This window comes from Peromyscus californicus, unplaced genomic scaffold (assembly GCF_007827085.1).
Source record: "Peromyscus californicus insignis strain IS unplaced genomic scaffold, ASM782708v3 Scaffold_8__1_contigs__length_139910024, whole genome shotgun sequence".
Lineage (NCBI taxonomy): Eukaryota > Metazoa > Chordata > Mammalia > Rodentia > Cricetidae > Peromyscus > Peromyscus californicus.
In genome coordinates, this window is record NW_026294606.1 from 131,422,058 (window position 1) to 131,447,485 (window position 25,428).

General features: G+C 45.1%; 1 protein-coding gene across 4 annotated transcripts in view; it reads left to right on the top strand.

Annotated features, from left to right (window-relative positions):
• The window catches only part of Gab1 (GRB2 associated binding protein 1), a 113,359-nt gene extending 88,597 nt beyond the window's left edge, over positions 1-24,762 (top strand). For 2 of the 4 annotated variants that reach the window (XM_052727104.1, XM_052727103.1), the window contains exons 4-11: positions 3,832-4,433; positions 7,939-8,024; positions 8,189-8,492; positions 14,734-14,823; positions 15,951-16,044; positions 16,341-16,464; positions 19,674-19,796; positions 22,836-24,762. In XM_052727104.1, the coding sequence (XP_052583064.1) occupies positions 3,832-4,433; positions 7,939-8,024; positions 8,189-8,492; positions 14,734-14,823; positions 15,951-16,044; positions 16,341-16,464; positions 19,674-19,796; positions 22,836-22,991 (1,579 nt within the window). In that variant the 3' untranslated portion in view covers positions 22,992-24,762. The remainder of the gene's footprint in view (positions 1-3,831; positions 4,434-7,938; positions 8,025-8,188; positions 8,493-14,733; positions 14,824-15,950; positions 16,045-16,340; positions 16,465-19,673; positions 19,797-22,835) is intronic. The other 2 variants (XM_052727106.1, XM_052727105.1) reach the window with 1 other exon arrangement.
• Positions 24,763-25,428: the final 666 nt, after the last annotated feature.

Consider the following 25,428-nt stretch of genomic DNA (forward strand, 5'->3'; position numbering starts at 1 on the left):
GACAACGGCGTTTCATGAGGTCAAATAAACCGCTAAAAGCTGTGACCCTTTCAAACCTTCCTCCTCAGCCATGAGCAGTGCTGACCCCAAGCCTTGATGTTACGGGTCATTAAATAGAAATCTATGGAATGTCTGACTGACTCACAGGGTCCGAAAAGCTTTTCCCCAGCTCTCGGTACAGGGTCATCACCCCCTCCACACACACACCCTGTCCTATACTAAGCCCAAAGACACTAAGTTGATCATCTTTGGCTTTTGATATTGAGAAGCTGGAAGGCAGTGGCAGAGGAGATCGGAGAACAGTTATTTCACTATTTGAAGAAACAACAAGACAATGAAGATCCATGAACAGGCCAGTGTCTGCCACGGACAGCCTGTGACCATCAGTGACAGACCGCCCACAGGTCTGTTCACAGTACAAAAGTGTCAGTGAGCTGCATACCACACACATGGGGTATCTATAAAACAAGTGTTCAGGAACCTCAGCTGAACAAATATACGTTTGTTACACAAAAAAGTTTCTTCTCTCAGTGTTAAAAAAGTGATTCTTGGTAGAATAAGATTACAGAGAATACTTGTTTAAAATATACATAGAACCTGCTAGGCAGTGGTGGCACACACCTTTAATCCCAGCATTCAGGAGGCAGAGGTAGGAGGATCTCTGAGTTCGAGGCCAGCCTGGGCTACAGAGCGAATTCTAGGACAGCCAGGGCTATACAGAGAAACCCTGTCTTGAAAAGCAAACAAATAAACAAACAAATGTAGAGCTTAAAACCCCCAGAAATGGTTTCTGTGAACCATTCCCTGGGATAGTGGGAGGAGCTCGGGAACATTCCACAGATGGTTTTGTCTTGTTTGTTATAATGGAATTTTACCTGTAAGAGCAAGAAAATTGTATCAATCGACACTAGTTAATACTGTCAAATTCTAACTCGACTGCTTGTTTGCCGTGAATATTGAGGACTGCACACTTGTGAACGTGTCCTTGTGCACTAACTGAGACTTGGCTTGATGGAGACTCACCGTTACTTTCTGGTGTCATGTTCTTAAGAAGCCAGCTGATCAGTGGCAGCGTTCAGTGTGTTTTCTTCTCATGACTGCGCCTTTCATTAATTTCACTGGCACAACATCGTTACTGCTGTAGAAGAAACTGTTCTAGAAATGACTGCGTAAGGTGCTTTGCCAAAGTGACAGTTAAATCACAAATATTTATGAAGTGCCCACCCACCCCATGCCCATTAGTGTGCTAGGTGCTGTGAAGATACAACCTGATTCCATAGGACACAGTTCCCTGAGGTGCAGTCGCCCTGGGAGCTCCAGAGTGGCCCTTCTGAAGGAGCCAGAGAATATGAGCATGAAATGCTTACACATTCACACATAGGTCGTAATTCTCACACCGCCCTTTCATCTGCCAGGACTCAGCTCATACACGTGCTCCTCCAGGAAGCCTGTCTCCAGGCTCTTAGATTGAAACATCCCTGTGGGTTGGTGGGGTTTCAGTGTTGTCTTTTGGCATTTGTTTATTTATGTGTGTGTGTGTGTATGTGTGTGTGTGTGTGTGTGTGTGTGTGTGTGCAGTGCATGTGTAGACAGCAGAAGACAACTTGTAAACAACTTGATTTTCTCATTCCACCATGTGGGTTCCAGGGACCATCCCCAGGCTTGGTGCTGAAGACCTTTACCCACTGAGCCACCTTGCCAGCTTTCTCTGAGTTTTTACAGCATACCAGCTCTCCAATGCCCAAATCTCTGTCTTATTGTAGTGTTGGAAATAACCCACCACTAGAGTATAAGCTGGTGGGAGCCAGAAGCCTTCCTCATGACTCCTATCTCCGACTGCTTTGGGCTCCTGCATGCAGACTAAATGAAATGCATATTTTAGAGCAAGCATGGGTACTTCAGAAATTCTACAAGGATAGTTTGAGTATTATTTTTAAGATGAAAAAAATGAAGATCGTAAGATAGCTCAGTTACCACACAAGCCGGACAACCTTGAGTTCAATTCTCAGAACCCGTGTGAAGGTGGAAGAGGGCTGACTCTACAGAGTTGTCCACAGCCCCTGCTATACACACACACACACACATACACACACACACACACACACACACACACACACACACACACACACACACGTAAGTGATTCAATATTACTGGGAGCCTTGATACTGTGAGCTAGTATATGGACCCATAGCCTCTAGGAATCTATAGGTTTTTCTCTAATTAAGTGACTACTATTAAAACCATGTGTTGAAAATATTGGTGTTAGCTCAAGTGGGCAGGTTATAAGGGGAGGATTCTGTGATGAGGATGTCACAGAGATCTGCCTGAACTTGGAATAGAGTGGGAACAGAACAGGGAACAGATAAATAGGAGTGAGGGAGGGAGAAAGGGAAGGAGAGAAGGAGGAGGGGAGGGAGGGAGGACTCGGTACTCAGTGCTTGACTGATGGGGGGCGGTCGCAGGGAAACAGGCTTTGAGGATACTGACGCTAGAGGGTCTGAATGAAATCACTTCTGTCCATGAAGTCAAGGACAGCTAGTTTGTAAAGGAAATGCAATTTGCTCTGGGGCATGTGAGCAGTATAAGGATGTTATATCATACAGGAATACGCAAGCGGAAGTAGGACTTTGAAAATAGGAGCCTTGGAGTTCAGTGAGAAGATGGGAGCTGTCAGCATTCCCTGACAGAAGGTGGAGAGAAGGTGGAGGTGTGAGAAAGAATCCTCTAAGGCGGTGTGTGCAACTTTGGAGGTCATTTCTCAGCAGAGACTGAGGGAGGTGCCAGTCCCTAAACAAAGGCATGAGTAAGGGAGCTAGGGAGAAGGTAAGTAGTCCAGCAGAGTGTGGCTCCTCTGCCCCTAAGTGGGAGGGGTCCCAGGAGCAAATTAACACAGCCAGGTGTTATTGAGGAACAGACAGGGCTAGAGAGATGGCTTGGTGGTTCAGAGCGTGTCTGGCTCTGGAGGAGGACCTGAGTTCTGTTCCCAGCACCTACTCAGGCAGCTCACAGGCACCTGTAACTCCAGTTCTGGGGTTCTGATGCCTCTGTGGCCTCCTTGGGTACCTGCCTATGTGCACATACCCAAACACATACATACACATAATTTTAAAAATAATAAAAATAAATCTTTTTTGCAGGTACTAAAAATCTATCAAAAGCAGGATTATCCTCAAATGAGATTTCCCAAGATTGTTAGGAGTTAGTTAACCCCTCATCATGGATTTCGTTCCTCTTAATAGTGTGGCTTGAATGTCTCTCAAAGAGAGAAGGGAAGAGAGCAAGAAGCCTGCTGCCCCTGGATGTCCTCTGCAGTTCCCACTTGGTTTTTGGTTTTGCAGAACAGTTTGTCAAGGCTGGTTAAAGAGCAATAGATGAGCTTTGTAAACTGGACTAGTGCCGGGGTTTTTTGTTTGTTTGTTTTGTTTTATTTTGTTTTGCATGTTCTTAGTGGAAGATGCGTTCCCTGTGTCTGTTTGGAATTCTGTGGTGTCTGATCAGTGCTGAGGATTGTGGGGTGTGTGTGTGTGTGTGTGTGTGTGTGTGTGTGTGTGTGTGTGTGTGTGTGTTTCCTTGGTGCAGCTGGGCGTGAGCAAGCACAGGACAGAAATTATTGGCAACAATTACTAGCAGTTTGATGGTGGTTTTGTTGGTTTATAATTATAAGCAACTAAAGAACATTTATGCTTCTTGAATCTTATGGACCACACACACACACACACAAAAATCTAACAGAAAAACACGTTTTGATTGCTGAGCTCTAGTATGTGTGTCAAAACTGTATCTGTCCGTCTTGACCGTGTTTTATTTTTGACATTCACAATTTTATTCAGACCCCACATCGACTCTGCAAAGCCCACCTCTTCTGAAACAGACTGCAATGACAACGTCCCTTCCCATAAGCCTCCTGCTTCCTCCCAGAGCAGACATGGAGTGAATGGCTTTTTCCAGCAGCAACTGCTGTATGACTGCCCGCCACCCCGAGCTCCATCCGTCTCTGTAGACTCCAGCCTCTATAACCTGCCCAGGAGTTATTCCCATGACGTGTTGCCGAAGGAATCTCCGTCAGGTACTGAAGCAGATGGAGAGCTGTACATCTTCAATACCCCAACTGGGACTTCGAGTGTAGAAACTCAGATGAGACATGTATCCATCAGTTACGACATTCCGCCGACACCTGGGAACACTTATCAGATTCCACGGACATTTCCAGAAGGCACCTTGGGACAGTCATCTAAGCTGGACACCATTCCTGATATTCCCCCACCTCGACCACCAAAGCCACATCCAACCCATGACCGGTCTCCTGTGGAAACGTGTGGCGTCCCACGCACAGCCTCAGACACCGACAGCAGTTACTGTATCCCTACAGCAGGCGTGCCGCCATCCCGGAGTAATACTATTTCCACCGTGGATTTGAACAAGTTACGGAAAGGTCAGCTCTGGCGGCTTCTACTCTCTTAGGAGTCGATGATAGAAAGCCTGTTTTTCTGAGAGGCTAGGGACATGGCTCAGTGGGTCAGAGCCATTGCTGCTCAAGCATAAAGACCTGAGCTCAGATCCCAGCAGCTGCTCAAGCTTGTAACCCTGGCAATAGAGTGATATAGGGCACCTGACATTCCCCTCATCTCCACTCACTGTGAAGGCTCACAGGCAAATGAACCCTCATGCACATATACCACGTTCATTCAGACACATCCATACACGTGCAGGAAAACCATTTTTCTCAATAATTGTTCTTTTCAGTATAATATGGTGTTAAAAGGTATGTATCCTTTTTCTTCTATAGCCCTCAGCCCCCACACATATAGCCATGATATCAAGTCAGTACATCCCTGAAGGGTGTGTGTGTGTCTGTCTGCCTGCCTGCCTGCTGCCTACCTGCATGTCTGCATGCCTGCTCTGTTAGAAAAGACCTGGATCATCTTATGCCTCCCACCTGTTTCTGTCCCACCATCTAGGACTTCTGCGGAGGCGGGCTGTCTGAACAGACGTCCTCCTAGCCATGCCCTTGCCATGTCTGTGTGCCACCATGGCCACGTCTGTGTCATATCTCTTGGGGTTTCCCCCTTTATCAGCAGTTTTTACCTTTTTGTCTTAATAGGCAGTGACGCTGTTCACATCAAACTATTATGCCTTTCCTGGTCTTCAATTTTTAGAGCACTGAGTCTCCTCTGTCCATCTTAGCCGACAGTGGGTGCACTTGTCTTGCTCTGTCTCATATAGCCTGTAAACACAAACTGAAGACTTTGGGAGTGGGGAATAGGTCTGGCTTATTCTCCAAGAGTCTTATGTTTTTGTACAGCATGAATGCCGTGTGTTGAGCCTATTGTCTCCACGGCCCCACCTTTCCTTTCCTCTCCTCTCCCTGTTCCTGTTGGTCCCCTTGATCTCCTAGAGTTTTGTTTCTGCTTTCATGTTCCATACGATTTTGTGTATCAGTATAAAATCTAGTAACCATCGAACATGATATTTGTCTTTATAAGATTTGTTTAATCCTCCTAATATAATTATCTCAAGTTGCATCCATCTTCTTGCAAATGGTATGATGTTAGTCTTTGTTTGGTTCGGGTTTTGCCTTTATTTATTCATTTATTATGTGTAGGAGGGCAGAGGACAACGCTCCTGAGTCAGTTCTCTCCTACAGTACGGGGCCAGAGAACAAACTGAGGCCCTCAGACTTGGCAGAAGGGCTTTTGTTTGCTGAGTCGTCTGGCCAGCCAGAATCCATTCTGCTCTGTGGCTGAGAAGAATCCCACTGTGTGTAGACCACACTTTCCCTGTCCATCCTTCTGCTGTGGACACTTTGCCCAGCCGCTGTGAGCTGTGCAGCAGCAAACACTGTTGTGCATTCTCTGATCTGCCGCTCTGAAGCCCTCGGGATGGTTCAGCTGCGTCATACAGCACATGTATACTTACTTATTTACGTCTTTAGGAAACCTCCATACGGACTTCCACAGAGGCGGCTCTAGTTTACATTCCCACCAGCCATGCTGGGAAGTCCTCTTCTGCCCTCCTCCCTGCCAGCACCTGTCAGTAGTTTTTTATTTGTTTGTTTTTGTTTAATGACCAACACTCTGACTGGGGTAAGGAAGACTCTCAATGTAGTTTATTAAATGTAGTTTATTAAATCTCAATGTAGTTTATTATTTCTCTGACAGCTAGTGAGGTTAAGCAGTTGCGTGTGTCAGTGACCATTTGTACTCCATCCTTTGTGTACTGGATACTCCTTTAATTGGCCCATTTATTGGCTAGATGAGTTGTTCTCAGCCTGTCTAATGCTGCAACCCTTTAATACAGTTCCTCTTGTTGTGGTGACCCCCAACTATAAAATTATTTTCATTGCTACTTTATAACTGTAATTTTGATACTGTTATGAACCATAATGTAAATATCTTTTTTTTCCCATGGTCTTAGGAGACCCCTGTGAAAGGGTCATTTGACCACGAAGGGGTCGAGACCCACAGGTTGAGAACTCCCGGGCTGTTGTTTTGTGTTTCTTTCTTCTTCTTCTTCTTCTTCTTCTTCTTCTTCTTCTTCTTCTTCTTCTTCTTCTTCTTCTTCTTCTTCTTCTTCTTCTTCTTCTTCTTATTTTTGGTTTATTCTGGATATCAGTCCTCTGAGGTGTGTAGGTGGCAAAGATTTTCTCCCATTCTGTGGGTTGTCTCTTCACTCAATTAGCTTCTCCCTTGCTGTTCAGGAACTTATTTAATTTCATGAGGTCTCATCTGTCAAATGATGGCTCTGTGCACTAGGTGACCGATGGCCTGTTGAGAATGTCCTCTGCCTCTGTGCACAGCATTTCCCCTTCTTTCTCCTCCAGCAACTTCAGAGTCTCAGCTCTTGCAGTAAGGTCTTTGATACCCTAGGAGTTGACTTTTGCAGGATGAGCTGGTGGGATCTAGTTTCGTTACTCTACAGGTAGATATCCAGTCTTCCCAGCACTGTTTGTTGAAGAGGCTGTTTTCTCCAGTGTATATTTTTGGCATCTTTGTAAAAACCATCAGGGGGCTGTAGCTGCCTGGGTTTGTATCTGGGCCTTCTTAGTTCCTTAATCTGTGTATCTGTTTTTGTGTTAGAATCATTGTTTCTCTAGGAAAGTCTTAAAATTTAAAAAATGTTTTAGAGTGGGGTGATGATGGCACACGCCTTTAATCCCAGCACTCTGGAGGTAGAGGCAGGTGGATCTCTGTGAGTTTGAGGCCAGCCTGGTCTACAGAGTGAGTTCCAGGACAGCCAGGGCTACACAGGGAAACCCTGTCTCTAAAAAGAAAAAAAAAAATTTAGGTGCACATGCCTGAAAAACTATGTGTTAGCATTTTTGTATTTTGTGGTAGTTTTCTAGCTGTTGCAAAAAAAGCCCAAGAATTAATACACCATAAAAATATTTTACCAGTATGTGTTCAGCCTTCCAATGCCAATTTCATATTTTCTGTTCCTTCCTCCTCCCTCCCTGTCACCCTCCCCTCCCCTCTCCCCTCCCCCTCCCTGCCTTCCTACCACAGGACCTCTTGTAGCCCTGATCTCACTACTACCTGAGAATGAACTTGAACTCCTGATCTTCTGCCTCCTCCTCAGTGCTGGGGTTGTGGGGATGACCCACTGCATGTGGCCTTCTAACTCTTTGCACAGAGGCTATATAACCTAGTTTTGAGCAGTGAAATATTAGGCTCAAGGTGGCTCAAAATGGGTTCCGTTTCTTTTCTCCATCTTTAGAGAACCCTTCTCACGCCAGGCTTGGACGTTCGATTACTGTCATAGTCAGGTGATGATATTGGTAAACATTTAGGTGTGTGTTCAATGAGCCAGCTCGAGACCCTGTTTGATGAGTGTCCTTTCAAGGTTGAGGAGTGTGTGCGTGAACAAGTGTGACGTGAGAACAGAGCACCTGCAAGCTGGCAAAATGGGAGCGGAAACTGACAGGTTTTTCTTAATTCCAGACGCCAGCTCTCAGGATTGCTATGATATTCCACGAACCTTCCCAAGCGATAGATCTAGTTCCCTGGAAGGCTTCCATAACCAGTCTGTAAGTATAACTGCCTGGAGTTTTCTGAATCTGCATACTTAGTACCCCAGACCCTAACTGAGACCTTGAAACTAACTACAGATCCCTTGTGAACAGATGTGATAACTGTGTCTTCATGTGTGACAGTGGCTTTGCTTATTAAGAGAAATGTATGTGTGTTTTAGAAAATCAAAAATGTGTTGACAGTGGGAAGTGTCTCAGGTGAAGAACTGGATGAAAACTATGTCCCCATGAATCCCAACTCGCCACCACGACAACATTCCAGCAGCTTTACGGAACCAATTCAGGAACCAAATTATGTGCCAATGACCCCTGGGACATTTGATTTTTCTTCATTTGGAATGCAAGTCCCTCCTCCTGCTCATTTGGGCTTCAGGTCCAGCCCAAAGACCCCTCCCAGGAGGCCAGTTCCTGCTGCAGACTGTGAACCACCCCCAGTGGATAGGAACCTCAAGCCAGACAGAAAAGGTAAGGGGATGTGGGGAATAGAAGGATAACAGGGTGCAGGTGGGGCTGCCTTTAACCAGACCTAAACACGGGAACTGACGTGGAAATAGTAGCCTGGGTCCTTAGCTTAAGTACAGAAGTCCTGCTTTTTGTAAATGAATGTCTTGATGCCCAGGTGGGATTTCCAGGTCTCCTCAATCTAGAAGAGAGGTCACAGACTAAAATACCCAGAGCCATGGCAGCAGCAGGCAGTGCCAGGGGAACCCGCATTGTTTTCCCCAAAGCATGGAGGTGGAGCTCGTAACTCCCACCCGGCGCACTGACGTGTGACCCTCACACACGTCGAGAGTGACCTGAAATCCTCTTGATTGTTTTCCTTGTTGTTAATTTCTGCCAACTATTTTTGCTTTTTTAAAGAATTGCAAACCAAACCTAATACTAAATATGACCTTCCCTTGCTATTTGTATAGTATCAAATTAGATTTAGAATTATAATGCACTTGTTGATTATTTAACAACAGTGACGATGTCTGTATAATCTTTTCTCTTTCCCCACATCATAACTTTAAAAAAAAAGTCTGCTTTGGCTCTGGGACAAGTGGAAGCTCTTATTCTGGGCTTCTAAGGAAACTGGGTTGCAAAGCAGCAGAACTTTGTAGGCCCGGTCCCCTTCTTCAGAGGAAACTTCTCAGCCCCTTTGGGTAATGTCTCCTCACGTTTTAAAACTTCGGGTGCAAGCCAGACATGGTGGCCAAGGCTTTTCATCCCAGTTCTTGGGAGGCAGACGAATTTCTGTGAATACAAAGACAGCCTGCTCTACATAGATCTGGGACAGCCAGAGCTGCATATTAAGACTCTGTCTCAAAAGAAAACAAATTTGGATACAAGTCTTTTAAACACAGCCCACTGTGCTCAGCACACCATTTGCACATGGCTTAGTCTTGATAACCAACTGAAGTTCGAGTCTGTTGTATGATAGGTTCCTGGCTTTCTGCAGGGGAGTTAAAGTCATTTGAAAAGCCACATGCCATCTATAGCTTTTTCAGGACATATTTATGCAAACTTCTTATTAACCTGGGTTTAAATCAGTAACACAAATCATGTTGTAGTTGTGGGGAGCAGAGGGTGAGACTCAGACTACTTCAGAGTAAAGGGTTTGGTTTAATTCTCACACAATAAGGATGTGCTTCTGCTGAAATCGTGTGCCAGTCTGTGATCTCCACCCTGTGCACTTGTCTTGTGGGGCGTCCCTGCATCCACTCTGTTCTCTCCCTTTCTCTTTCCTCCCTGTGTTCTCTACCCTGACTGGGTCCAGCTTTCTGTGAGCTTTGGCCTGCGACACCTCCCTGTTGCCTCCATTCTACGTCTGGATCCCTTCTGAGCCCTTGCCCTGCCCACATCTGCTTCTCATTTCCTCCTCCATCATTACAGGCTTCAGACTGCTTAGAGATCATTTGAGTGGTCGGGTTGTCTTTTCACACCTGGCTAGGTAGCCTGGTGGCTGTTGCGGCAAATGCCCACTGTTGGCCTCACCCGTAGCCACCCGCCACCCCGCCACCCCCCCTGCCACCCCGCCACCCACCATTCCTGATCGTGATCTGGAGTTGTTTTAGAAAGGGTGTGAGTGCCACAGCTCTTCTCCCTTTTGTTTGTCTTTGTCTTTAACTAATTAGAAATCTCACTAATGGTTTTCTTCTTGACATGAAGTGTAAGTGAACTTGAAGAGATCCATAATTGCTGCACAGGTCATTAAAAGATCAGTATAGGAATTGGAGACACAGAGTATTGAGATCCTTTTTAAAAACATTAAACCAGCACGTTATTTTCCTGTGGTTAGTTGATGTTAGAAGCAATCTCTACTCTTCAATCCCACGTTAGGAGTTGTATTGTCTATTGTGGGGTGGAGTGGGGGAGGACGAGGCTCTACGTCTGACCTTGCTGGCATCTCCTGTATTATTATGTAGTATCCTAGGTCTGTTTCATACTATGACATATTTGGACAATTATACCTCCCTGTGAACATAGGGAAAGGACCATGCTCTAGTACTCAGGGCGTTAAGTGTCTCAGGTCTTTACATCAACCCGAAGTGACTTCCCCATAGAATAGAACAAAGTAAGTTTGGATCACTTCTGGAGACTATTATTATTCTAAAAATAAACCAAAGGAAGGGAGCTGGGTGTGTTGCCAGTTTGTGCAAGGTTCTGAATCCCATCTCCAGCACCATACCCTGACTTCATTGGCCAGATGATTGATTTGACATATTTGCTTAGATATGTGATGAACTTTAGAAAGAGCAGCTGGGGACAACATCCAGGGACAGTTTTAGCAAAACATTAAAGAAGCTATTGAAATCATAGAACTAGTAAAAGGGGGTTTTGCTTTTTTTTTTTTTTAATAGAGTTGTACCTTTAATTCCAATCAATAGGATACCTAGGAGGAGACCTAGGAAAGTATTTGCTGCATGAGGGATGCCTCGTCAGCTCACCCTGGGAAGGTATAACTGTTAAGAAAAGCCCAGTTTCAAACCCAGATTCCAAGGTAGTGGTGCATGCCTTTAATCTCAGTACTCAGGAGGCAGGCAGATCTCTGAGTTCGAGGCCAGCCTGCCTAATCTACAGTGCAAATTCCTGGGCTACACTGAGAAACCCTGCTCAAAACAACAACAAAAAAACCAGATTGCAGCCAGATGGGGTCCAGTGCTCATGGGGCAGACACAGACTCGTCTTTCTAAGTTCCCAGCCAGTCAGGGCTACACAGTCTCAAAACACTAAGCAAGACAAAATAAAAACTGAATTTACAATCTCACAACTAAGTTTCTCCTTGACTATGTGCACAGGGAGCGCGTGTCTCATTTGGCCCTGAGAGGGCTCTCCCTAGTCATAGCAACAGGTGAGTGTGTTAGCTGCCAGTTCAGTCACACCTGAGAAATGACTTGAGCGGTTATTTCAGTGTCGCGCGTGTCTCATTTGGCCCTGAGAGGGCTCTCCCTAGTCATAGCAACAGGTGAGTGTGTTAGCTGCCAGTTCAGTCACACCTGAGAAATGACTTGAGCGGTTATTTCAGTGTCTCTTATTAACTAACTCATGAGAAACTCCGGTTCTGTCAGAGGTGCTCATTCCTCTCAGAGCCTCAGCTGACTGGTTCTTTGCGATTGCATTCTTTGCAAGAGTCTGTGAAAACAGGTGTCAGTCTGGTCCTGTTTATGCCCCGGGTTTAGAGTCAGCTGCCGTGGTGTGCAGTGCTGGCCAGGTTTTCAAATGCTCCCGACTAAGAAGCTGCAGGAGGTCAGAGGTGCTGTGAATGCCAGCATGGATGCACGGCTCGGGCTCTTTGCAGTCGTACATTTAGTGGTAGCTCAGTGTTTGCTGTGCCGTCCTGGAGTGTTTGCTCTGAGCCAGATTTTACATGCATTGAGAAGCAGCACTTTAAATGTAAGAGATACCGGAAAAGCAGAGAAGTCACCAGAAGTACCCAGAGGAGCAGTCTGAGTGGCTGTGAAGCCTTTGTCTTTCTAATGGAAAAGGAATTTAGTGAAGTTTGAAAACTTTTGTAAAATAGCTGTTGGGTGTCAGTAAAAGTTAGCCATCACACAGAACCTGCCTGCCTAGTCACTGGCTCACCCAGACTCTGCTACGTCCATCTTGTGGGTCATTCCAGAGGTTAGAGCCACCAGTGGTACTGTCTCTGTGGGCTTTTGTTCAGCTGTATCTATTTGTATGGAGATTTATTGTTCTAACTTTTTTTTAAAAAGTAAGTCCTTCAAGCTTTTGAGTAGGATTGAAAAATGCAGGGACTGACATCCGAAGGTTGTCCTGTGACCCACATACTTAAACCTTCACACACAAACGCATTACATATACATACTCGGAGAAAGAGAGAGCTTCCTTCACAAATAGTAAATGTGGGTCGGTTGCTGGTGGTGCAGGTGGATCTTTGAGTTCAAGGCCAGCCTGGTCTACAGAAGTGAGTTCCAGGACAGCCGGAGCTACACGGTAAAACCCTGTCTCAAACACACACACACACACACACACACACACACACACACACACACACACACACTCAGATAGTAAATTTTTTCTAATTTTTCTTCCCTCTAAGCATACTTCTTTTGTTTTGTTTTGTTTTACCACAATAAGATTTTAATAGCAGAAACTTAAGGGGAAGTAGATGGGAACTTTTTCTGCTTTACTAATTTGAAACTGCCCCTACCAGGAAAAAACAAAGCAAAACGTCTATGAAAGAAAAACACAGGAGAAAAAGAACGTTAAAACAAAATTATTTCCTAGCCAGCTAAGCATTTGACAAGTCCAGCAGCTGCCAGGAGACTCCCTATTATCCCGATGATTCTGATTGTCTGTGGACACCCCCACCCCACTGTTTGTCCTGGGAGAACCAGAGAAGGGACTTCGAAGATTGATGTCTTGTTTTTTAAAACATGGATTTTTTTTCCTAAGAGCCTCACTAGTTTTTATAGCCAAGATTATTCTGGGCAGTAGCCACCAGGCCTGACCCCACACAGGCTCTCCCCCCCCCCCCCCCGGGTGACCCCACACAGGCTCTCATCCCCCCCGGGTGACCCCACACAGGCTCTCATCCCCCCGGGTGACCCCACACAGGCTCTCATCCCCCCCGGGGTGACCCCACACAGGCTCTCATCCCCCCGGGTGACCCCACACAGGCTCTCATCCCCCCCGGGGTGACCCCACACAGGCTCTCATCCCCCCGGGTGACCCCACACAGGCTCTCATCCCCCCCGGGGTGACCCCACACAGGCTCTCATCCCCCCGGGTGACCCCATACAGGCTCTCATCCCCCGGGTGACCTCACACAAGCTGTCATCCCCCGGTTGACCTCACAGAGGCTCTCATCCCCCACCCCCGTGACCCCACACAGGCTCTCATGCCCCCGGGTGACCCCACACAGACTCTCATCCCCCCCCACCCCCCCCGTGACCCCACATAGACTCTCATCCCCTTGGGTGACCTCACACAGGTTCTCACCCCCCCACCCCACCCCATGACCCCACACAGGCTCTCATCCCCCCGGGTGACCTCACACAGGCTCTCACCTCCCTGGGTGGCCTATTCCTTCTATTTAATGCCTCTGATTTAAAAGATCTCTCTTCCTTAACATGTTCAGTCCGGATGCATCTGCTCGAAGAAGCCAGGCTTCTCATCCAGCTCTGAGGTTTTGAACCCGTGCTGGCCCTGCTAAGGAGGGCTCGGAGGTCTGACCCTAAGTACTCAACAGCAATTGCAGGCAGTTGAAGTGTAGAGCTAGAGAAATGTGAGATACCAGAGCAAGACAGCAGCCATTATTTACCCACAAACACAGGTAAGATTTGGAAAGTACAGCCTGGCACAGTGGCGCACGCCTTTCATTAATCTAGCTCTCAGGAGGCAGAGGCAGGCGGATCTCCATGACTTACATTCCAGTCTGGTTTACATAATGAGTTCCAGGGCTACTAGGGAAACCCTGTCTCCAGTGAGCGAAGATTCGGAGAGTACTAAGGAGAAATTCAGGAGGAAAGTAAAGCTGCAGTTGACCCTTGTGACAACCGCTGGATAAACAACAAACTGAAGATAACTCCGAGAGCAGTTTGTGATGGTTACGCATTAGACCGTCCATGTGCCGGGAGGTGGTGCTCAGGTAGGCCATGTCCAGGCACATCCATATGCTCCGAGTAGTAACTGCCCCACATCTGAGAACAGTACTGGACACCTTTCTGCCTGATCTGAGTTGATTGTCTCCGTGTGTGACCCCATCCAGAGGGCTGTAAGATCTCCGGCTGACCTGGAGAACTCAAAACTGAACTCCAACGGATAAGCTACTGGGTTCTCTGTAGAGAAACACAAGTAAAGGCCGCATCCCTGAGCAGTGGGAAGCTAGAGGAAGCCACTTGTCCTGTGCATTTAGCCTCTCACATTGTCTAGTTTCTAAGACATGTTAGAAGAAACGCTAGATGGCACATGGTCTTCCTCCCTTTCCTCAAGTAAAGAAAACTAAGCAGCTGGTTGTCCCCCTTCCCCGACCCTCTCAGTCCCCTGTGCCTGTCTCACTGTAGCATGCAGCCTCCTCCATTTCGTCGTACTGAGCATGGATCATATCTAGCGAGACTGGAATACTTTTCACTAACAATTTCTGTTTGTGCTTTTATTATGTCACATTTCTACATATGGTTCTGTGACTTTTTTTTAACAGAATCCATTTTCTAATTTAAAAATAACATTATAATAAGAGAGTCTTCTTTTTACCAATTAGGTCAGAGTCCTAAAATTTTAAGACCCAAACCCCATGGTTTAGAGCGAACTGATTCACAAACCATAGCTGACTTTGCTACAAGAAGAAAGGGTATGTACCTGCGTGGGGCACTGGGAATCTATTTATTTTCATACTTTTTTATCTTCAAAAGAAGGAAGGAAAAGGGAGAGGGGAGCTTTAGTACTACTGCTATTGCACATTGTGTTAGTCTAAAGAGAGCACGTCTCATGAGCCTGTCTGTTCTGATGGGCAGCGGCCGCGTGGGGAATATTTGATTACACGTCCACTGCAGTCAGCCCCATCTCCGCAGAACTCCCTTCCCTTCCAAGGCAGCAGCAGGCTGTTCTGCTTTGCTTATGGGCTGCTGTGAGCCCCAGTTGTCTCCTGTCTCTGTATATGTATGTGTTTTCTGTCCTGAAATAGAATAAAAAATCATTTCAATGTTTGTACTAGGGCATGACTTAGAAATTGACAGCTGAACTCTTATTCACCTTTTTATGTAAAATAAAAATCAGTAAATAAAGGAAACTTGGAGAAAAATCACCTTCATTCAGCCACTATGCTGCAAGTGTCTATTTTAAGGCTATAGACGGGTAAAACTCTTAACTCAGATTCAGTAACTGTCTTTATTATGCTTGGGCTGAGCCCATGTGATCGTAGCTTTGAAATGACAACTTTGTGCTCTCCTGGCATTTTAAGATGGTTAAGATTACATATTTTTTAACGAAAAGTAAGAAAGCCTGGGGAAATTTTGACAGTTCTTTTGGTTTGGGATATAGCCAAGTTCCGAGTCCTTTCGACACATCCTTTCCATGTGTTGCTATTCACTGATGCTTCAGTGGTGGGCAGTGTGTCTTGCGCAGATGATTCAATTCCCCCCGCCCCCCAAGATTAAATTTGTAAAACAATGTATTGATGAGAATATTGCCCAGCAGCTTTAAAGGAATTCATGCTTTCACATTCTCATTTAATTTACATCTACACGGTGTGTATTCACTACATTAAGAAACAACGTATAGTAGTACAGCTTGGACCTTGAGCTCACAGTCATGCAACGGAAGTTTCAGCTTTTGTCACTGAGTGGTTGACTCTGTCACTGCAGGCCTTGTTATTGTGTGTAAGACAGTGCCTACCAAGTAGAAATTGTGACATTGAGAGGATATTGTTTACTTTTCGAGGTTCTATGCACCCAGACCTTCTCTTCTCTTTCTTTCTAGCCAAGCCGGCACCTCTGGAAATAAAGCCTCTCCCAGAGTGGGAAGAGCTGCAAGCTCCAGTCAGATCTCCCATCACCAGGAGCTTTGCTCGCGAGTAAGTGTTTTGCTGGAAACACGGAGTTTGGATAGCAGGACCGTTAAATAGTCTACTTTATGAAATAACTTTATAAAATGCCTATTCCAAGGGCAATAGGTCGAACAACAGCCTAGAGAAGTCCTCCTACCAAGGTTCCACAAAGTCAAAACTCTGGTGTGTTATAATAAAAATGTCCAATATGAAACTGTAAACTACTGAATATTCTAGAAAGGATGCATGCTATCACTTATTTTCATTCGGGAGTGATTTGACAACTGTTCCGAGCGTCCGTGATGATCGCTTCGTCTCCTTAGCTCCTCTAGATTTCCCATGTCCCCTCGACCTGATTCTGTGCACAGTACGACCTCAAGCAGCGACTCTCATGACAGTGAAGAGAACTACGTCCCCATGAACCCGAACCTGTCCAGTGAAGATCCGGTATGTGCAGTCCTGTTCATTTCTCCGTGCCTGAGCTGCCCTCTGAAACCAGGCCAGCTCCCCACGTTCTTGCCGTCTCCACACTTCTGCCCTCACATCCTTCTTTCTATACTTGAGAAACAACCAGAGACTATGTTTCAAGTGCCTTTGCTCTTTTAAGTCCCGTCATAGACTAGTACCAGCCACGATCAAATCATTCTGTCAGTACAGTTGTAAATCATTGAAAAACATGAAGGGGCTGGGCGGTGGTGGCACACATCTTTAATCCCAGCACTCGGGAGGCAGAGGCAGGCGGATCTCTGTGAGTTCGAGGCCAGCCTGGTCTACAGAGTGAGATCCAGGAAAGGCACAAAGCTACACAGAGAAACCCTGTCTCGAAAAACCAAAAAGGAAAAAGAGGGAGGGAAAGAAAACCATGAAAGTTTGTGAGTTAGCTTTGCACTGCTGTAACAAATTCCCAAGACAGCCCACTTATAAAGAGAGAAGGTTTGCTTTACTTGGAATGTGACGTGTCTGTGGTCGCTCGGTTTTGTTGCTTTGGGCCTGTGGTGACACATGGCTGCAGCAGAACTACCTGCCTCATTACCTGTAGGGAAGTGGGAAAGAGCCAAGATCTCACACCCTCTTCAGGTTGTGATCCCAGTGACGTAAGTAAAGACCCCACCTCTTGAAGACTTCACCATCTCAGTAGTGCCTTTGCGAGGATCAAGTCCTCCCACACATCACCCTTTGAAGGGCATTTCACATCCATACTCCAGGGATTTACAGCCATTACAGCTCTAGTTCATTTCAAATATTCTCAGCTGTGTTACAGTGAAATCCTCCAGGCCCAGGTTATGACGGGATTCTGGGAGAATTGGCTTAGGCAGAAGATCTCTCTGGTGATCTTTCAGTTAGGCTAAAGGGAAACTAAAAGAAAAAATTACAATCAGAAGTCAAACTGAGGAAATAAAATTAAGAATTGTGTGTACCTTGTAACATTAAGGCAGGAAAGTACTTTGATTTGCCTGATATGTCCAAATAAACATGAGCTAATGAACTTTTAAAATATCCAACTAAGCAAAAAATGGCCCAAGCTAAGAACACTTGCTGCTCTTACAGAGCACCAGAGTTCAGTTCCCAGCACCCACTCCAGATGGTTCGCAGCAGTAACTCTACCCGCAAGGGATCTAGTGCCCTCTGCTGGCCTCTATGAGTACCTGCACACATGTGCACATAACCACATGCAAACACATACATGTAGAGTTTTTGTTTTTAAGGACCCAAGTAGAAATAGCTGTGTGCCAGATACAACTGAAAAGTCAACTGTGTCCTTTCCAGCTCCCCCAGCCGCCAGCTGCCAGGACTCAGTGGCCCACATGGCCCTTCATTAGAAAAGAAGGGGATTGTTAAGATTCCTCAGAATTCTTCACTGTTGGAACACCATGTGTTGATGGAATGCCATGGAAATTCACGGGATCTAACATGCTCTTGGATTTATTAAATCAGTGTAAAAAAAATTAATAGTCTCCGAAAAATCAGTACAGATTCATACCACATCCATCAAATGAACCCTTAATAGGGTGTCCAAAAGTTAAATCATGGTCCAACACTCCTGCCATAAATGCTTTTAGAGAATAACAACATCAATCAAGTCTATATTTCTTAAGAACTTTAGAAAAACCTAGCGCTATTGTTTTATTTTGTTACTTAATGTGCAAAACGCTTGTAATGAGTCTCAGAATCTTAAGAGTTTCTCTAAAAACTGTGTGGGGAAAATACTGGGTGAAAGGCTGGTGTAGAGAGACCAGCTGTTCTCCACTAAGACTGGAGCAAGAGCTAGTAGACGTCCTTTCACAAGCTCAATTCCAGCCCTACTTTAAGATGAAAAGGAAGGCCAGTTCTACCGTGAGTTAGACAGAGTTCAGCGAGGAGCTGACAAATTCTCCGGGGAACGGCCAGCTGGAATTAACTGTGCAGGTGCTAGGGATGGATGTATCACCGGTATAGCTTTAAAATACTGTAAAAACTACCCCAGCCAGGGAAAGACAGAGCGTGAGTGTGTTCGCATTAGTCACCTTCAGACACAGAGTGTACCCACACTGAGAGTGCCATCCTTCAGAGGGAAAAAATTGTGGTTATGCATTGCGGGGTTTTTGTTCTTTTCATAATTTAGGGAAAAGGGGGTGCCAGCCATTTTAATTGAGCATCCAAATGTTTCTGGTTCTTGTGAGCTGCGCCATTGGTCTGAAAGCCCTCGCTAAAGTCTGTTTTATTTCTCCACCTCAAGCTTTTTTGTTCTTCTTGATTTTGCTACCTGATTTTAGAGTCATTTTATCATGCAGTTCCTTTGAGGAAGAGATCAGGCTAAGAGAAAGTGGAGGAAGTTCACTATGAAGAGTAGAGTCACGATCCATAGCCTTTAGTTAACATACTCGGAACTATTTTTCTCTATATAGCTTAAAATTAAATGTGGATATTTATTTTTAAATTTTCCATGCAATACATTTTAGTCATATTCTTCCCCTCCTCCAACTCCTCCCAGACACTCTCCCCACTTTAAAAGCAAAATGTATGAGGGTCCCTCACTATAAAAATGTAATTGAGCTGGGTACATATACAAATCTTCCAAAACTGCCTTAGTCTTTACCAAGCACCCTCCGTCTAAAAATACTGACATCCAGCCAGACATAGTGGCACACGCCTTTAATCCCAGCCCTCAGGAGGCAGATGGATCTCTGAATTCAAGGCCAGCCTGGTCTACAGAATGAGTTCCAGGCCAGCCTGGTCTACACAGAGAAACCCTGTCTCAAAAACAAAAACAAACAAACAAAACAGAACGTTTGCTTGAGGTTTTGCATCCCCCTGTGTCTTGATGTCTAAGTCTTTTTTATTATTGCTCTTCAGAATTCTGTGTGTGTAGGGGGGGAGAGGGGAGGTTGCCTGCAGGTAAGGGGTTATTTACTTGAGCAAGGGATACGTATCAGTGGCTAGCTACTCCACTGAGAAATATGAATGCCTCCTCCTGTAGTTATCAGCTGACTGGCTGTCCTCAGGCCAAGTCTTGGTTTAACTAAATTTAAATTCGAGCCCAGGAACTGAAGAGCAGTCTTGGACAACATAGTGACCCTTCCCCACCCCCTCCACCCTACCCTCACCCCCAAGAAGGAGGGCGGGGAAGAGTGTGGCTCCTGAATGTCCGCCCACTGTTTGCTCTTCTGTGCTTTCAGAACCTCTTCGGCAGTAACAGCCTTGATGGAGGGAGCAGCCCTATGATCAAGCCCAAAGGAGATAAACAGGTCGAGTACCTGGATCTAGACCTAGATTCTGGGAAATCCACCCCGCCACGGAAGGTGAGTGAGATGTGCTTTGTAGATAGTTCAAGCACATGTGGGAAGACCGTCTTCTTTGGGGAAGTCTTAGGAGCCGATTTAAATTTAGTGACTGTTATTTCCTAAGTCACACGCAACAGAATTATGAAGATGCTAGATTTGTAGAGGTGTGGAAGTCGTACACTTCGTACTCGTTGTGGTTAGTGTAGAAATGATTACTTAACAAATAACAATGTTTGTCCATGCTTTCACTCTCTTTAGAGTGAAGAAAATATGGCTAAGCTGAGAGTAGTGGCCACACCTTTAATCCCAACATTCAAGAGGCAGAAGCAAGAAGATTTCTGAGTTTGAGGCCAGCCTGGTGTACATAGTGAATTCCAGAATAGCAAGGGCTACATAGAGAGACCCTTTGTAAAAAAGAAAGAAAAAGAAAATATGGCTCAAATCATGTGCTGTTTTTTCTTAAATTTTAATTTCCATCAAACCTACCAATTAGACAGTTTAATTATAATTCCTTTTTTTTTTTTTAACTTTAATCTATGTGTGGGTATATGCACATGAGTGCAGGATCCCTCAGAGGCCAGAAGAGGGCATTGACTTCCAGGAGCTGGAGTGACGTGTGGTTGGGAGCCACCGGACATGAGTGCTAGGAACCAAATTCCGATCCTCCGCAAGAGCAGTGCACACTCTAAACCCCAGCCCTCTTCAGCTCCCGGGACGCCACACTTACCACATTATTTGTCATGTTTTCTTACATTTTCCTACATGTCACTCCTTTTTCATCATTCCCTCTCAGAGCTCAGATTCTCTGCTATAGCCTGTAAAAGTCCCTGAAGTGGAAGTCTGTTGGGGGTAAACTCTTTCAGGTTGTGTGTCTTTATTTTGGAAATAGGTTTTGTTAAGATCACACTCCTTTTGTTCCCCCTTGTGACATAATTAGATAATTTTCAGTATAATAAATTTGAATTTTTAAAATTAAGTTTGAAAAAAATTGAGAAATTTGCTTGTATAAGATGTCATTATAGCCTGGCAATGGTGGCACACACCTTTAATCCCAGCACTCAGGAGGCAGAGGCAGGTGGATCTCTGTGAGTTCGAGGCCAGCCTGGTCTACAGAGCGGGTTCCAGGACAGGCACCAAAACAACACGGAGAAACCCTGTCTCGGAAAAAAAAAAAAAAAAAAAAAAAGAAAGGAAAAGAAGAAAGATGTCATTATTTGTGCCAGAGGAGAGCTCAGTGCAGGCATGTTTACAGGACACTGTCTCCTAAGCAGTGGGAAAGGCTCGGTTTACTGTGTTGAAAGGACACTGTCACATACAGGCAGGGAGCTGAGCTGTGAGACCGTTCTTCCCTGAGCCTCCTTCTCACCGAGGGACCCTCCTCCACGGGCAACCGCCCTCCTCTGGGGAAGGCACCCTTGGACATGTCCTGTCTGTTGTCTGGCTGCTTCTCAGCTCTTTCCTGTCTGAATTTGCAATTTCCTAAGAGTGTGTGTAGACATAGACTTCTTTTCACTAATCCGGCTCTGTGGAAGTCGTGCTACCCCACCCCACCCCTGGTTATAGCTTTTTCCTCAGTTCTCAGAAGCCTGTCACTGTGCCTTTCCACACTGCTTCCCTGCTCATAGCCTTTCTTTCTTACCTGCCAATTAAGACAGTACACCTGGTTCCACATCGTTGTATTTTTCTGTCCTATGGTTTCTCTGTCTAATTTTAGATCATTTTTAGCTCTATCAACAAATTTACTAATTTTTAGTTCTTTTTCGCTGAGAGTTTTTTGGGGTTTTTTGTTGTTGTTTGTTTCTTTGTTGTTTTCAATCACTGTATATTTTTCTCTGAAATGAAATTCTGTTGGATGCATTTTAACTGCTGTTAATTTCTTTGTACTACTTGTATGTTTAATGCCTTTTCTGATTTACCCATTAACACTCTGCAGATACTTTATAGTCTGATACAGTAATTTCAGTATTTGAAGTCCTCAGAGGCCGGAATTTGTGTTTATTGTTTCCGCTAGCCTACACTTTTTATGACTTGCCTCCTCGTGTGTTTATGCGTTTTTTTATTGCAAATTCAGGGTTGAACTTTGAGGACCTGAATTTCCTACACAGAGCATCTCTAGTTCCCTTGCCTGAAGCCAGTTGAGATCACTACTCTAGGACCACATCCGCTTCCTTAGAAGCTCCACTTATCAGGAGCACCCACCCTGATCCCCAGCATCACCTCCTTCCCTACCACCCCCCACCCCCCACACCACATACCCCCCATACCCCCCATCATCTCTTCCCCACCCCACCCCCAGCATCACCTCTCTCCCTACTCCCCTCCCCCTGTCCCCCTCCCCCTACAATCCACATTCATGGCAAAGGCCTTTGCGTACAGAGGCTTGCTGCGCCCCACCATCCCCTCAAATCTTAGCAGGTTCCCTGCTGTCTAGTGAGCCCCCGAGCGTTACCTCCATGTTTGCTTTCAGTTACCTTGTGTCTAGTTGCACATTAGGGGCAGAGGGGATCACCTTTTGCAGTTTTGTTTTCCTTTGAATATTACTTTCTTAGGACTGAGAGTAAGCAGTTGGTTGGTACTGGTGCTGATCCAGGCCTGAAAGGGTCCACATAAGCTAAAGAGAGACTATGGTCTCTGCATTTTAGATGAACCTGGTTTTCTATGACTTTCATCTGTGATGGCAGTATTAGTTTGAATGGTTCTATGTAATTTTAAAATTAAGAGAAATCAATGTCAAGTTAGGGAGAAGACAGATTTACAGTTGAACTAAGGCAGTGTCTTTTTTTTTTTAAATGTAATTTCAGGACTACATATATCTGTCTTTGTTTCTTTGTTTTTGAGGCAGGGTTTCACTCTGTAGGCCCGGCTGATCTGGAACTCTCTACATAGACTAGGTTGACCACGAACTCGTAGAGATCCACCTACCTATCTTTGCCTCCCAGGTGCTGGGATGAACAGTGTGCACTACCATGCCCAGCATATTATTTATTTTTAAATCTTAAGTTCCACTCAGAACTGTTCTCACAGAGGGCACTTTGGGGGGATTTCTTTGTTTTTTAGCAAAAGAGCAGTGGGTCTGGCAGCGTGGCTGACGAGAGGGTGGACTACGTGGTGGTGGACCAGCAGAAGACTCTAGCCCTCAAGAGCACCCGGGAAGCGTGGACGGACGGGAGGCAGTCCACAGAGTCTGAAACTCCCACCAAGAGTGTGAAGTGAAGATAACCATTGCCACTGCCGAACAAAGGAGAATTGAGGAAAGATGGATGCCAAGGGAAGCTGCTGATGCTTGACTCTCTCAGGAGAGCCTGGAGCAAGCAGGGACAGAGAAAAGGACCTCTCAGACATATTCAAGCAAATTAGATTGTAAATGGTGCTGTGTGGTGTTGAATTTGTAACATGTAAATAATGTGGGGAAATAGTGTTTTAGTTCACAGAGAAACGTCTGTTCCTAGTTAACACACCTGTAGTATTACTCTATTGATGCACTTTTTCATTTCAAACATTGGTTTGGGTCTTCCCGATGTACCTTAACAGAATTCCCTTGGGAGTCTTTTTATCTCCTCACACTACTCTACATAACAATACTAAGTTACATGAGCTACTTTTAGTTCTGGAAATTCCAGCTGGAGCTACAGGCTAACACCATTAAAATGAGAAGTCGGTTCACAAATGGGCTTTTCCCTTGAAAGTGGCAACTGGTAGCTTAAAAAGACTTCTCCTTCGTTTTTTTTCCAAAATACTGGGGATAATGTATATACTGGTGTCAAGACCTAGTTCTTTGGCTCATGTATACTTAGGTTTTAATAGCAGAACTTTGTTATTTTTTGTTAATTACAGTGTTTCTGGTCCATTGCGTGAAGGTTCTGCTGGGTGGGATCTTGCACCTTTGAAGACTGACTCTAGTTACACTATTAAGCCCCCACATCATCTGCAGCGTGGATTGACGAGATGCGCTTACACTTGTTCACACGTGTTAAACATTACTTGCAGAAGGTAGATCACATGACTAATGAGGTACGTACAGGGCACTGACGTGCTAAGACACTGATCAGGTTTAGACAGAGAGCTTCAGTTAAGTCTTTATTAATCCTAGTGTTGGTTTAGAATTAATGAAACAGTTGACACTCACTGTCAGTTACAGCAACATACTGTGATTCTGAATTAAGTAGACAGTAATTCAAGATTATTACTCTTAAGAATGAAATTCTCTCTTTGACACCGTAGTGCCCTTTCTATAATTTTTTTTTTACTTAATACTCTTCTTGGCCTTATATTTAAATCCCTATGCAATTAATGTTTTATATCTGCATTTAAAAAAAAGAAATGTCATTTTAATTGATTCTTGTATGTAGCACCTATTGCTTTTGTGAGTAAATGAATTAAGGATTTTGTACTGTGATTTGTATTCACTGCCCCAATTCTCAAACCATGGAAGCCTTGCTGTGCTGTGAGACCCTGTAGTCGTGGACACCACCCAGCCAGACCTCTGAATCCAGCAGAGGAACGGTGCAAGTCTGTCACCTGGAAAAGGACATTGTCTGCTGTGGATGTTCAGACCATGAATTGGTGTCATATAATTGCACTTGTCTGTCTTGGCTTTGCCGTATGACTTGGAAAGCAGCTAGCATTGTCCATTGTCTGCCCAAGTTACATACAATCTCTATGCATTGATCTGAGACTCACTAATGGCTTGGGGAGGGGACACAGAGAACAGAATGTCCACAGCTGAAGCTTGTCTCCTCCGTTCAGACCTCTTAACTGTTGCCTGGGCACACAATGTGCCCTGATTTTTGGCCCTCTGGCCACAGTACTGTGCCTAATCTGTGTACTATGCTTTTTTCTCAGTCCACAAGCTAAGTGTTCATAACTAGATGAATTGTAGACTAGTAACGTTGGATGCTTTTAAATGTTCGCTTCTTTTTAAACGAAAACTAAAACCCAGAACTGAATTTTGAGGTGGATTTTTAAATAAAAAAAAATTGTTTGAGTTTGCTGTGTGAGCTGTTTTATAATTTTCTGTGAACAAGTAACAAATATCAAGAAATGGCATACCAGGGCTGGAGAGATGACTCAGTGGTCATCTGAGCACGAGCTGCTCCTACAGAGGACTCGGGTTCAATTTGAGCATCTACATAGCAACTCACAGCCATCTGTCATTCCAGTTCCAGGGAATCTGACTCCCTCTTCTGGCCTCCAGGCAGTGCACACATGTGCACAGACATCCATGTAGGCAAAGCACCCATACACAGTTTTTAAAGTACATTTTAAAAATGTTGTGTGGCGGTGGTGGCGCACGCCTTTAATCCCAGCACTCGGGAGGCAGAGGCAGGTGGATCTTTGAGAGTTTGAGGCCAGCCTGGGCTACCAAGTGAGTTCCAGGAAAGGCGCAAAGCTACACAGAGAAACCCTGTCTCGAAAAACCAAAAAAAAAAAAAAAAAAGTTGTTGTTAAGTACATAGTCTCTGAATATGTACATGAATGAATGTGTACATGAATGAATGTGTACATGAATGAAAATGAACATGGCAGGTAGAGGGCTGGAGAGATGGCTCAGAGGTTAGAGCTCTTGTTGCTCTTGCGGAGGACCAGGGTTTGGTTCCAAGTACCTCCATAGTGGTCACAACCATCCATGACTCACATTCTAGAGGACCCA